General features: G+C 36.6%; 2 protein-coding genes across 2 annotated transcripts in view; one reads left to right on the plus strand and one right to left on the minus strand.

Annotated features, from left to right (window-relative positions):
• Positions 1-7,424: 7,424 nt before the first annotated feature.
• On the plus strand, positions 7,425-9,377 carry LOC126041684 (beta-1,3-galactosyltransferase 2-like). Its single transcript, XM_049807735.1, is given in 3 exon segments — positions 7,425-8,107; positions 8,109-8,183; positions 8,185-9,377. Coding segments are annotated over 3 exon segments (1,104 nt in total). The 5' UTR covers positions 7,425-7,577; the 3' UTR covers positions 8,684-9,377.
• Positions 9,378-12,286: 2,909 nt separating this feature from the next.
• KCNT2 (potassium sodium-activated channel subfamily T member 2) overlaps positions 12,287-14,923 on the minus strand; it is a 160,271-nt gene continuing 157,634 nt past the window's right edge. Inside the window, exon 31 of the transcript XR_007506969.1 lies at positions 12,287-12,389. The gene's annotated coding sequence lies outside the window, so the exon portion shown is untranslated. The remainder of the gene's footprint in view (positions 12,390-14,923) is intronic.

The raw sequence follows: 14,923 nt of genomic DNA on the forward strand, positions 1-14,923 counted from the left end.
ACTCATAGTCTAGAAGTCCTGTTAAGGTCTCTCTTTGTTCAGCTTTCTATGGATATCTGTACACAAACAGTACCCAAACAGCTCAACACACTCTCATACTCAACTTCCCTCTCTATTCTACCTGGATGAATTATATTCTGTTTGTACCTGCCAAAGAACCTAAAACTAGGGAGGCTGTCTTCCTTCAAAACTACTGCTCTGCAGTGTTCAGCATTTTTGTCGTAAGAAGCAGTGCTGTCTTCCTTTCCACTAGAATGGCATTTTCTAAGTCAGACCAGGAAACTGGGCCCTTTCAGAAATTCCCACATGATCCCTGCAGGTATGAATCGATTTTCTCCTGTCTGTATGTTGTTCATGACTGCTGAGAATACAATATATTTTAATTTAGAAAAAACATCAGACATAACAAGGTATAGGCAGATATACATCATATGTAAATTAACCTTTTAGTTCTTGAGCCTAATTGCTGGATGTGACATAGGAAGAAAACAAGGTTTCATAGCTGTGGAAATTGTCGTTCTTATCCACAGAGGGTTTGCTGGCTGGTCTTTGATATTATTGCTTTTTCCCCTTCCCCTTTTCCTCAGTGATAATATGTAGCTGAACTGGCATGCTGCTTGGCATGCTTAGGTTACACCTTCATCTATCTCTTATCTCTTCACTATGAAAGTTCTTTCTGGAAGGAGACTTTAAGAGTCAGGAAGTTCTTAATGTTTGTGGGTTTCTGTTTGTTTTGTTTTTAACAAAGTAGTGTTCTATTTCAGACACAAATGCAGTATCAAAACAAATAAAAATATTTTAAGTATTTGAGAGAATTCCTGTTTTTCCTATTCACAATCGGGGAAAATAGCTAAGTAAATAGCTTACTTTGTTAGTATGGTGCTTATGTATACGTGAGCAAAAGTACTAGAAGGTGCTTACAGTATGTGCTTATGCGAATATCCCTTTGTAGAAAGAAGGGCAAATACAATAAAACATACTTTATTAGGTTGCATTTTAGGTTTACATCTCTGTATTAAAAATGATATTTTCTAGCAAGACCCAATTAAATTTTCTCTTAAAATGAAGCATTATATCTCAAAGCACACAAGGTATTTGAGGTAGCTTTGACATACTAGTCCAGCAGTCATTTTCAGAAGCCAGTTTCTTCTCCATATGTTTTCCTGTCTTATCTGAGAGCAGAAACATTTATTCTTAGGTTAGCACTGCTTAGCTGTATACCAGGAAGACTTTTTTATTTTTCCCACAAATGCTAGTATCTTGATAAAGCCATTTATCAGACTACTGGGAAATAACATTTGATGATAGATATGAAGTAGAAATATGAAAATCTAGCAATGTTTCTAGGTCAAAAATTCAGAGTTCATGCTAATCTTAGCTGCCTTCAACTGAAATAATGGTGTTGGCCACTTATGAATCAATCTGCTGCCTTTATTTTTTAACAATGTCCATCACAGTTCTGTTGAATTTTACTGCTGTGAACCAAACCGCACCAGACAGCAAAACTGCTGCAGCATTACCAAAATCATCCTCTGTACTATGCTCCCAAGCACACACTTGCTTGTATTTCACATAAAGATACTGTTTCCTTCTTCAGGTCAGTTAACAGGATAGGGTCCATCACCTTGGTATGAACTCTGCAAGCCTCAGAACAGGACAGATTTGTTTGATCTGGCCTTGTCTGCCTGGTGCCTTGTTCTAGCTTTTTTTAAGCTGTAACAGCAAATTCTGTGGTGATTTGGCTAGCATTACTCAATTATTTTAGCCTTAGTTTAGCTTTCCACAACTATGTGGCATAATGCCTATTTTTATAGTCATTTTGCTTTATTTCTGCAGCAAATGGCTATTCTGTGTTGAGTACCTGTTAATGACCCTAAACTAAAAGGATACTGTAGTACCGAGGGGTGTAGGTATGGGATGGTAACTGAGGAAAAGTGCCACCAGTAGTTAATTACTTATTATTACAGTAATGCACCACTGGGAGCTGGGTAAAACTGGATTTAGCCATAACAAAGAGAAGAAAGAGGAAATATCCAATGTAAACACAACATGCATATAGAATCAGTTTTCATGTGGAACTGAGAATCAACGAAGAAAGAGGAAGGTGGTGTATTAGAAAACACTCGGAAATCAGGACTCGTGAATTCTCAGGTAGGGAAGACACTTCCATCAACATCAGGACATTCCTTCTGGTAGAGAATGTGGGACACTGACAATTTGCCATAAAACCTTCTCGTCCTCCACCTCCTTCTTGAGAAAATCTGCCACCACTGACTCATAGGACCCCACCAGAGGGGCATTAAAAAAGGTGAGAATGACATGAGAGAAAAGGGGGAGATACTGGGGACTGTGTGTAGAACTTTTTTCCCCTGCTCTGCCCTCCCCCCCCCCCCCCCCCGCCCTTTTGTAATAATTAAATTAAACTAGTAACCATTTTTTGATTGGACTAACAAAAAATTCTTGGCTCCACACATGCAGTGTGTTCCCTTTTTGTCCCATGACAAATTTTTACATGTAAGAATTGCACTTCACTTGCATAAAAACAGGGAATTGTGCTGTTTATATGTAATTAAATATTTAGCATCCCCTTTTCCAAGTGTACTTTAAGAAAAATCGATATAGCAGCTAACTAGAGACAAGCAAACTCTAGGACAGCTGTTGCTGTTAAATTATGTTTTAAGAATATTTTTAAATCCATACTGCACTTATGTAAAGAAAAGGAGAATATAAAATTCTTCTTCAGTTTTTCACATACTCCTGGTTTAAAAAAAAAAAAAAAAGTTTTGCAAATGTTCCAGTGAAAAAAAGTAAATATTGTTTCTGTGCAGAAGTAGCATTTTGATGAGATTAACTCAATCTAGGCATAATTTAAATCATAAAAGTACATATACAAAGATTTTACAGAACACTAGAAAATAAATACTTTATATGTCTGTTAAATTGATTCCATATGCTCATTAAATACTTTAAAGTGTTATTAACATAGTTCTTCAGTGTTTTATTTAAAGTGCTTAATTACCTTCACAGTTTATTAAGCCATTTGCTGTTCAAATTGCTGTAATCATTGTAAAAGAAACTGGTTTTAAAGAGATACCAAGTCATTTATGCAAAACAAAATCTTATTTCAAATTTTGAAATAACCGAATGCAGCTCTTTTCAGCAATACACACCAAGACAAAAATTTTTTTCTCCTCACTTCCTTCTCTCTACCACTGATTCAACTCAAGCCTCAGCAGTATGCATTTGGATGAGTTTATATGTGTAAACAATAGTAGAATTGCCTGGGTTCTCTGGGAGGCCAAATGGTGCTGGTAAAAGGAAGTAGAACTAGCTGTCAGGTCCTCATTTGCCTTTAAGAAAGCTTTTTTTCACCTGTAACCCAAGAATAAATTAGTAGACCTTGCTTCAAAGCCAGAAACTGCAATATCCCTGCTTCCCTTTATAACCACTGAGAGCAAGTGTCACTGAGATGCCCAAATCAATCCTCCAAATATTGTGCTAGGTAGGTTTGAAACGAAATACAAATTTCAAAAAAGAGGGGTGAAATGGCTACGGATTCACCTCACTAACTCCACGGTCATCCCTGGGACTTCTTACAGATCAAGCAGGAGGTGGGCATGAGGATTTTTTGCAATCTAGTCTTCACAGAAGACTGCTTGCTCTGCTGAGCCAGAAGGACTGCAAGCCCTGAGCAGAGCCGCTCTCCAGGAGGGGCTGCCTTTATTTCAGATGGTGCATCTCCTGCTCTTCTCTTGCTTGCCATCTAATGCTTTTATGTACGTTTAGTCAATTTGACTAAAAGTCTGCTTAACTAAATTGAAACAAAGGAGTCAAGGTACTGTGATCTGTTTACCAACTGGCAAGTTTAAATTAAATTAGCTGTCTCATGCTTTCTGGCAGCCCTTAGTTTCCATCTTTAAACACATGTATCGTTTTCTCAAAAGATTACTTTGAAATTTGCCTTTTGTGTGGCCACCTTGAAAGGACTGGACTTTAAAAATCATTACTTCAAGAAGCTGGGGACATATCAAAGCTTTGCTAGAATATGAGAAGTTTGTTTGTCTTACTTTGAAATTCTTCCAAAAATCTGGGATGAGATAGGATGGAATTAGAAACTGGTGAGGTAGATTTTCACTCATGAGCTGTAAAGTCTGCCTTTTTTAAATAAATAAGAAAAAGATAACATAAACAGGAGTGGCAACTAAAAGTACCATATTAATCTCCTTTCTTTGTTTCTAATACCTTTTCTGTTCTTCTCTACTCCTTTATATCTTCTTCTTCCTTTTTATTATTTTAATAAGGCTTAAGTCTGGCTTCTTTCAGCATATCTGATGTAATTTAAAATTAAAAATGTAGTTATGTGTATATTATTGAATGTGTATGTGTATGTGTATATTAAAAATGTGTATGTGAATAATCAGTGTGTCACTGAGGCAATTTAATGTACATGACAGCTATTACTCCAACTTCGCTACACAATTGGTTTTAGAAAAATAATCTTCATGAGTTCTAATTGTTTTGGTTTAATAGTATGGGTAATTATTGTGGGTAAGAATTTATTTTCAAAGTATGGGTTTGGTTTTTTTTCTGGGAGAAATTTTAATAGAAAAGGGGGATTGTATTTTGAGAGCTTCTTGGCATTTTTAAAAGTCATAAGCAAGATAGGCTATAATTAATTTCTCAGACATATGTACTTTTGCTTTTCTGTAACATGAATTCTTTGCTAATCTTGTAATAACTCTGTCAAACTTGAAACAATAAATATTCTGTCTGCCCGTTAGAAAGGTTTTCTTAGAAGTTCCTGTTCTTTCCACAACAGAACCAGGATTTAATCTAACAGAATTGCACTGTTAAAACCAACAGAAGTCAAAAAAGACTTTGACAAAATGTTTTTAGCTTGATCAAGAAAATTGCCATGCAGAAGTGCACTCAAAACACTGAAAATTACCTTTTGCTTTTGTATTTTCACATGCTGAAGTTCTCGCATTTCAAATAGCAGCAAAGCAATTAGTGGATACAGAAAGTCCTCTCACCTTCTGAAGTGGTACTGTTATGTTCTTTCTAACATTACTTTATATTTACTTCAGGGTTTGGATCCTGGATATTTAAAATGCTAATATGTCAAAATACAGAGTTTCTGAAGAACTAAAAACATGAGAAGGAAGATTGCTAGAGATAAACCATAAGTCATTGTGTTCTTAATATTTTATGGGTGTACAATACACATGAGCTGCATTAGTTGAACTGCTGACCAGTATATAATAGAATATACTTATGCTCTTTTTCTGTCTAACCTAGAGCAGTTGGATATTTCCTGAAGGAACTGTGGCCCTTGAAGAGCTCATGCTGGAGCAGATTTTTCTGAAGAGTGAGAAGAGCAGGGAGTGACCTTAAACCCCAATCCCTTTCTGCCATTGTGGGGGGCAGGTGAAGGAGTTAAGTGGCACCGAGGAAAGATGGGGGGGGGGGGGGGGGGAGGTGTTGGTTTAATTTTTGTCTTTTTTTCTCACTATTCATATGTATTTTAATTAGCAATAACTTAAATTAATTTTCCCCAAGTCTGTTTCACCCTTGATGGTACCTGGTAAGTGATCTCCCTGTCTTTACCTTGACCCACAAGCTTTTTCATCCTATTTTCTCCCCTTGTCCTGTTGAGGAAGGGGGAAGTGGGTGAGCAGCTGGGTGGGTGTTTGGATGCTGGCCAAGGGTAATACACCACACATTTGCATTCAGATTAATGAACATCTATTTTATCCAGATTAAATTATAATTGAGCATAAATTCATTTCTTAGTTCACATTTCTGGTGCATATTCTGAAATGCTGAAATCTAATATCATTTTATAGACTCTCTTTTCACTGCTACAATTGACAAGAGTGTCTTTCCCCTTTCAGATAGAATGCTGAATATCCTGGTGCATTTTCCTTTGTGTTAATTTCCTAATTCCTCTGGAAAAGACTTAGACCAGAACCTCAGGGGCCTCTAAGCTTGTCCTCAGGTTCTCCATCAGTATAGAGATAGGATCCCTGACGCTATTTCAGTCCTTTTAAATCTGTCATTTCTTTGTGAAGCAGCAAGAAACTCCTGAAGAATCTGTTCAAAAAATACCATGTTTTTATGACTGGGATGAATCTGCATTTTCAAAGATGATGGTAAGAAGTAAGTGTTTAATTTTGCTGTTTGTTTGTGAGCTACATTGCATTGGCAAAAAAAAAAATTGAAAAACCCTGACTCACTATACTTTTGCAACTCACTTCGGAGTACGTGTAGAGAACCCTTCAGAGACCAGTTTGTGAAAAGCAGTTTAATACAGTTAACTTGCACTTTTTTCCAGATTGCATTCTTGGGTGTTACCAGTTTGTGGTGTGTTGGATACATGTGATTATCTCCCTCTCCCTGCAAACCGTGGTGCATCTCTAAGGCTTAGATAAATTTCCGTATCATTTAGTTGAAGGAAGCCAGAATTTGAAACTAGCTATTATGGAAATCACAAAAAATTACCCAAAGCCACAGTATTTTCATTGTACCAGTATTTATATTTTACCTGGCCTTGCGGTCTGGAAGGATGGGATTCAACTCATTCAGCTGAAGCCATTTACAATGTATGGATCTAGCCTAAGCCAGTTGTCTTAAATATTCTTTACAGAGGTAGATGCTGGCAGGGGGCACTTCATCTCATGTAAGACACCTATCTTTAGATGGCTAAGTTCACCTCTGGAAATGCTACCTCTCTGTCTACATTAACATTTTGTATAGTCTAGACAATCACTTTCAACCTTGTATCTAGCTTCTAAATGGCCAAAGGTACTTGCCATGTGATTTATCACAATAGTCTCCAAGGCTGTGAATCTATAATCAATCATAATCTTTCATTAGCTTTGGATTATTCAATTATGCAATAACATTTGGTAAAGCTTACATGAAGTTAAGTTACCTTTCTTCTATTTCTGTAACCTAGAAGGGACTGTTGTAGCAATTGGAATAGCAATTACAATCTTTACTTTAAACGTGTATCTTTTTAGTGTGTTTTAATAAATGTATGCATATGAAATAGAATATATATTCTACATTCTACCATACCTCTTATGTGTTCAGTACCCTGCTATCTGTATTGAAGACAACCATATTGAAAGATGGACAGGCATTTTGCATATATATATAAATATTAAAAGATTGATTGTAAGACTGGATTAAATTCTCATTTATATTTTACATATATTCCAATATTTAAATATTTATATGAAAATGTTCTGTTCTGTCTCTGAAAAATCAATATTTTTAATACTGTTATCATACTGTATTTCTCTTAGGAAGATAAGCCTGAAAATGAAATCCTGATTTTTTTTTAAAGTTTTTTTTTTTTCTTCTATGAAAAGTTTTACAATTTATTCTAAGATGAAACAATGGGATACTTTTAATAATAAAAAAAAAAAGGAATCCTGAAGAATCAGAAGCTTCTAGATTGCCTGTATCTTCCTGTGTCACTGAGGAAAACAGTTACAAATTAACTGCTCTTTTAACAAAATATCTGTCCAATTGAAAGGTAGCTTTTTGTGCATCCTCTCAAAGCTGCCAACATGAACTACTATAGTGGATTCTTCTCCTCTCCTTGGGATTGTGCCAAGAGAAATGTTTTCCTGATTGTCTCCATCTCTTTTAGAGCAGTATATTTGATTTTCTATTTTTTGAATTCTGCTCACCTTGCTGTTCTAACTGAAAGTAAAGTTCAAAACAATGATGACATAGAAGAAAAAGACATACTTTTTACCAAAAGGTATGATAATCTTCAGATGGAAAGTGAAAATATTTTACATAAAAACATTTCAGATTTCAAACAATTCTTAGGGAAAGAAAATGGAGAACTACCGACTGAAAATGAGAAATTTGGGAATAAAACCAGATCCACTTCAACACAGTCATTTAAATTCATTATTAATGATAAAGAGAAGTGTAAAGATTAAACACCTTTCTTGATATTGCTAATAGCAACCACGGCTGCTGAAATTCAGCACAGAAGTTCCATCAGAAAAACTTGGGGAAATGAATCTGTGGTTCCAGGAGTCGAGGTTGCTCAGTTGTTTATGCTGGGTGTTGAGAGCAAAGGGTCCAAATGAGGTCCTACTGAGAGAAAGCAAGCAATATCACGGTATTATTCAACAGGACTTCCTGGACACTTACCATAACCCTTAAAACTTTGACGGGCACAAAGTGGGTTGCCTCTCATTGCAGCAGCACAGGCTTTGTTATGAAGACAGACAGAGATGTTTTTGTTAATATAATATACCCAATAGAAAAGCTCCTCAGGCCTCTTTCACCTCCTCCACAAAATTATTTCACAGGCTGTCTTATGAAAAGGCATAAGCCTATTCAGAATAAAAAAAGTAAATGGTACATATCAGAAGAAGAATATGTAGGTGACAAATACCATTCTTTTTGTTCAGGAACTGGCTATGTCTTTTCTGGAGACCTGGCTTCAAAAATTGTCAATGCTTCTCTAATGATAAAATATATACATTTGGAAGATGTTTATGTAGGGCTCTGTCTTAAAGTAAAGGGAAGACAGACAGTACCTCCATCTAGTTGTTCATTGTTTAACATATACAAGGTCACATTTTCTCCTTGTCTGTACAATAATATAATCACATCTCATCACATTCCGACAAATGAGCACATATTGTATTAGGAAACGCTGCAAAAGAAGAACCATAAATGTCAGACAGAACAGAAAGGAAAGGCCCATAGCAGGGAGTTCTTTTTTTCTTTGACAATGGACAAAACAGCAGATGTTTTCTTAGACACAGAGCATCTATGTAGTGGTAACTTTCAAGGTTCAGGGACATCCTGAATCAGGAGTATAGTTTTTGTATTAGGTTGCATTCAAAGGATTTTTCTTCCATGAAGCAGACTTTCTCTGTTGACTGAATACCACTTGGTACCTTTGTTTTGGATGAGGTACTGATTAATTCCTAAACTGTTAAAATATGGCAAGAGGTCATATCAACTACACTGAAGAAAAAGCAATGAAGATGCAATGAAACTTAATTTTTCATTAACAAGTAATAATAAGTTAATGTGTTAATTTTATATTGCTTAGATGTAATTAGTCCACATACCAGTACATTTACTCGGATGGCATTTCAATGTGACTGAAGAAGAAAGCATACATGATATCCTATGCTGGTGAACTAGTGATAGAAATATGGATGGAAACTGCTTTTTTCCAGAAAATCTAATATTAGCATTTGCCAGATCTCTTATCAGTGTGTGCAGCTGCTGTTACTTGCTGTAGTCATACATACAAAAAACATCTCACACACAAGAAACCACTTAGTTGTTATTATGGAGATATAATAAACGAGGAAAATTAAATGCTGATATTTTGATAGGAATGTATAAAATTTCATTTTGGGCTACTCAGCCATGTACAAAATATCCTCATAGCTAAGGAAAAAAATAAGATGATGCTTAATAACCTCGCAAGCTAAAAGTTTCAGTCAAAATGTCTATGTAAGTAAATTATTTTCCAGATTTGTCTCCAACCAAGAATATAAATTATCTGCTACTCCCAGTAAGAATTAAGAGACCTTTACAGTAATTACTGAGTGGGCCAACTGGCTGGATTAATTGAATAGCTAGGAAAAAAGTACCTGGAGCTTTGCAGGAAGCTTTTCAGATGCACGTGGGAATCAAAATGTCATAAATACCAAATACTTCAGCCAGAGCTGAAGTGAGAAAGTGTGTATACAATATACGCATACCCACTGCCATTTTATAAGTGTACATTCTGATGTTGAATAAAGAATCCTAACTGAATTATATGTCTTCCTGTGGAGAAAATAACCCTTTTCTGCAGTTGCTCAGAAAAATCCAAAACATACTTCCTTTAGGAAATTCACCTATAGAAATCAAGGTTATGGACTGAGTTTCCTTTTTTCCCTCTTTGTAAGCAGGTTATTCCTATGTGTTGTCCACCGAGTCCAAAGATTTGAACTGTTTGGTGAGAATCCAAAGGAGAAAAACATGAATTACCAGGAGTCTTGATTAAAATGTCGAACAATGAAAACCTGAAGAAGCTAGAACGCTTCCCTATGCCATCTCCTAATTCAAGGTTATGTTACACTACTTATGCCAGCAATAGCTTAGCTGATCTGCCCTGAGGTGAGGATTAGGTTGTACTTTTTATCCCTACAACTAGAGAAAGCCTTGAGCAGGATGGTCGGAGCTCATAGCTACCCCTGCTTTCAGCAGGGGGGACGGGGACTGGGGACCTCCTGAGCTTCCTTTCAAACCGCTTTATCCTGTCATCCTGTGACTGTATGATATGATAGGATTCTAGAACTTACCTAAAGCATGCTGAGATTCTGAGTGATTGCAGTAGCATTTGGACAAGAACCAAGACACACTCCAGTAATAATAATCCTTACGGAGAAAGGACTTGCTTCAGAATGCTGCCTACTAGAGCTGACAATACTTGCTGATGCAAATTTTCCAATTAAGTTCAAAAAAGAGTGCTTACTTGGAGAAGTTTACTGAGTGTGTCAAATTGATACGCGTATTATGAGTATGCAGTTAGATAACAAGGGCTCTAACAAATGGGATGTGTATCTGGCACCAGAAAGACAGAACAAGCCATTAAATACTGCTTTGTTTCTGCAATATGTCCTAAGCCCTTTCAAAACATTTTTACCTGTCCCCAGAACAATAAAGACTCTTAAAAAGGAGATTGGGTTCTACATTAGTCATGCTACAAAAGCATCTGAAATTCATGTTTATATTGTTGTGCTTTGGGGAAACTTTAAATTTTATTTTGCAAATTAAATCAATGTGCCCTGTGTAAAACATGATGTTGGTTCTTTAAGCTTGCTGAAGACACAGGTGAGTCTTCTGATTGGGGTGATTTACAAACAGTCATGGGAGAGGTTTGAGCTGGGTAGTCCTCTCTCCTCTGAAACCGTCTTTTTTCAAGAAAGTCTGAATTATGTCAGAAGCACTTTTACTGTTGTGGTGGAAGGATATTGGAAAAATAATTTTTCTGCATTAGGTTCCTACATTCAGGTAAGACTAATCTCAGGAAATACAAGCCCAAGAAGATTACCGTCTTCCAGATCTGATGTTGGCTAGTAAAAATGTAATGTGTTTTGCATCTAGAAATAATTTAAAGCTATGTCTGAAAAAGCTAACTGATAATTGGATTTTGTTACTGTCTTTATGGTTGCTGGCGTGTTGTTTACTGTTCTGCTTACCAGCACACAGAACTAGAAGAAGCTATATTTTAGATTTGGTGTCTTGATCTTTATCTTAGAGACTTCTGTACTTTAGAAGCTGTTGGAGAATGATATAAAACTTAGCCTTAAGTTTTATCTGATTTAGAACAATCATTTGTATAGTTCAGTGTATAGCTATGTTCCCTTCAGCCATCCCCTATTCAGTGCAGTTTTGGTTTTTAATGGATGTATTAATACAAAGTGTAGAAGAAAATAATACCAGTGCAATCCGATTAAAAAATAATCTCTTCTCTCAGACATTTTATTGATTTGCATTCATAATTGGGGTTGTTTTCCAAATGTCTGCATAACATTTTCAGATGACCGGAGCTGTTCTTACAGCTCAATATATTCTTACGCTGCAATATATTCCTCTTCCTTCTATACATATGAATAAATTATTTGAAGAGGTCAGCCTGAAAACTGAAGTTTCTTGATACATAGTAGTATTTTGTACACCACAGTCACTGCAAGAGCATGACAAAATTGTAGCAATTTTCAAGTATGCTGAATGCCTCGAAGGCCCATGGATTATTTGAATTCTTTGGTCACTGGTTCCATTTAATAAAAAAAGCTTATAGTTAGCTTACCATAGTCGATTGATATTCTGCTATACCAAATGCTTATTTTATGCAAATTCACAAACTGCTTAAATGCTTTTAGAAAATGTTTATTGCCTCTATCATAATATGATGGTGGCTGTGCAAACAGTAGCTCTTTGGATGGCAATAATAAAATGATACCAGGGTGGAAGTTGTGGAATATATATAAAACTCATATGTAGCTGCAGTATTGCTGCTGGTAAATGTTTTACAGATGTCAAATCTGTAATAAGAGGGAAAGTGAATAAAGTGTCTGTGTATGTTTCTAGCTGTCATTTGTACCTTGAGCTAGTCTTTTTTTTTTTAAAGGCTGGTAATGAGGAAGTTCCATATAGTGAACTAAGGACTATTCTACAGAAACAAGCCCTGTCTTGCTTGCCCTGCCAACTTAAATTTAAAAAAACCAAAAAAATCAAACAAACAAACAAAAAAACCAGAGGAAACTATACTTATCTTCTGTTTGTTTACTGGGATGTGAAGCTTCTCTGCATTTGATGCAGCTGGGCTGCACTGGCCAGGTAATCTGCACAGAGAAATTTAAGTAGCCTATTAGTGGGAATATTTAGCACCTGAGATAAATTTGACAGACAGATCCATAGATTGATAGAGGACCAGGTTGTAAGCAGTTATAAGAGCTCTGGATTTTGCATGTCTCTTGTTTTAGAATAGTGCCCCTTCACCTTGAGAGAAGGGGGTTGTGACTGGGGCAAGGCCTAAATAATCTGTAAGTATTGCTCAAAAAGCCTCTGTGATGATTCTCTTGGGTTAGAATTGGCGTCTTACCTGGGCGTACAGCGTAATATTTTCTTCACAAGGGCTAATGTCCTGCAACAGTTTCCTGGTTCAGCTGCCACCTACTTGCTGCTATGTAGAAGACCTATCTGATGGGTCCTGAGGCCTCAAAACAGTCTTCTACTGAAAAACTATTGCACTTGGTCACATCTTCCTTTTTCATTCTCCATTTCATTATTTTGCTGTAACTAAGTTGAGCTTTTTTGCTTGCTTTTTTTTTTTCCCCTCATAATTTCTACATGTGTATATATTTTTGTGAGGTGTTTTTAACAGATGTTTGTAGCTTACAGACAGACACTGTTATCTTGTTCTGATAAGGAGACTATCTCCAGACCTTCTTATATAAAGCCTCATCCTGCATGTGTGGTTGGGGAACAGGCCAAAGACAAATAGTGGGGCAGGAGCAGGGAACACCTGATATGAGACTTGCATCTAAAAGCTGGTGGGATGCAGCTTCGCATTGTTAGAATTTCAGTGATCGTGCATGCAGCCACTGTGAGAAACCTCAAGTTCCTTAGCAGTGCTGCTTTGACCTTTGCTTAACTAACTGTTGACAGAAACAGAGATCAATATGCATTAAAACAATTGTACTTAGTAAGTTTGTGTTTCCTGAAATGAGGCTTACTTTGTCAAGCCATAGTTGGCTCCGATATGAATTTAGATAGATAACTTACTAACCTTTGGGCTAGCATAGTGGCATGTGTCTATATTTTAAATATAAGAAGACTTTTAATGTTTATTCCATCTCATTATTGTCAATGGTCTAAGTGTAAGAAGCATCTATGAATGATATACTTGGATGCTTCATACAGGCAGATTAGTATAAATACTGAAGCATAAGCAATATGTTTTCTCAAATAAACTATCTACCTAGGGACCAACAGTGTGCCTAATAACTGACCAACTAAAACTGGCATTGGGGAGGGCTGTTGCAGTAGAGTATTCCACAGTTCAGTCATATTCTAGGAAAAATTCCTTTCCTTGGCACTGAATTTTCCATCTAGGTGGAAAAAACTGAAGCACTAAAAACGTGTTTCCTGTCTCACTATCCCCAAACTGGACAGTGAGCTTGCAAATGTGCCAACTGACATAGGGGAAGCAACTACAGTCTTGAAAGCTGTATTAGATCAGCTTAATCACAACAATGGAACGCTCTCATACGTAAGAACAATTGCAAAAATGAACTTGAATACTTTGATCTAACTGATTTGTCTGGATGAATTATATCTGCCTGTAGATTATTATACTAGATGTGTATAGAAACTATAAGTTGTACTATAGAGGGTAGATTCAGATTAGATGTAAGGCAGAAGTTCTTCACTTGTGAGGGTGGTGAGGCACTGGAACAGGTTGCCCAGAGAAGCTGTGGATGCCCCATCCCTGGAAGTGTTCAAGGCCAGGTTAGATGGGGCTTTGAGCAACCTGCTCTAGTGGAAGAAGGTATACCTGCCCATGGCAGAGGGGCTGGAACTAGATGATCTTTAAGGTCCCTTCCAACCCAAACCATTTGATGATAATCTTCAATAGTGGCATAACTAGTACTAAAATCAACGTGTGTTGTACCTCATTTCCTCCATGAAGTTTCTTGCTTTGGAATTATCTTCTACTTTCTGTAATATTTATATGAAAACCTGAAAAAAATCAAAGATATGTCTTTGTGCTTCAGCCATTATTCTGGTTTGTCATTATGATTGTTTCTTAGATTCCCTAATCCCTATTGGCCATTCCTCAGAAAGCTTCAATCTCCCCCCCCACACACACACATTTTACGCTGATTGCTGAGAGTTTTTCTGCAACTTCCATTCTGTGTTCATTCTTAGTTGATATTCAGAATAGACTCTGAGTTCATGCTGTTGAGTATGCTGTAGATAAGAATCTGAAACTTGAAGAGGCTGATGTAGATATCATATGCTTGATAGTTCTTAGATGCTGTTGTTGAGAAAATGCATTAAACCATGCCATGTTTTAAACTAGATAGCATTCATGTGGTGTGAAAGGTTTCAGGCTATGCCACTTCGCCTTGTGCTGATAGACAAGAATCTTCTCAAAGCACTTCCTTATTCCTTTCAATATGTTTTGAGTTAGATAAGGAAGAGTCACTCGGGAGAAAGTCAGCTGCTCTTTTTGACAAATACAAAGAGAGTGACAATTTTCAAGTTTTCATTGGAGAAATGTAAAGCAAGCATTGAGTTAGCTTGGGGGGTAAGGAGGAAGGGAGCAAGAATAAGTATCTTGGCCATTATTCCTTGTAAGGAGACACAAGTC

The sequence above is a fragment of the Accipiter gentilis genome, chromosome 8 (genome assembly GCF_929443795.1).
Source record: "Accipiter gentilis chromosome 8, bAccGen1.1, whole genome shotgun sequence".
Classification (NCBI taxonomy): domain Eukaryota; kingdom Metazoa; phylum Chordata; class Aves; order Accipitriformes; family Accipitridae; genus Astur; species Astur gentilis.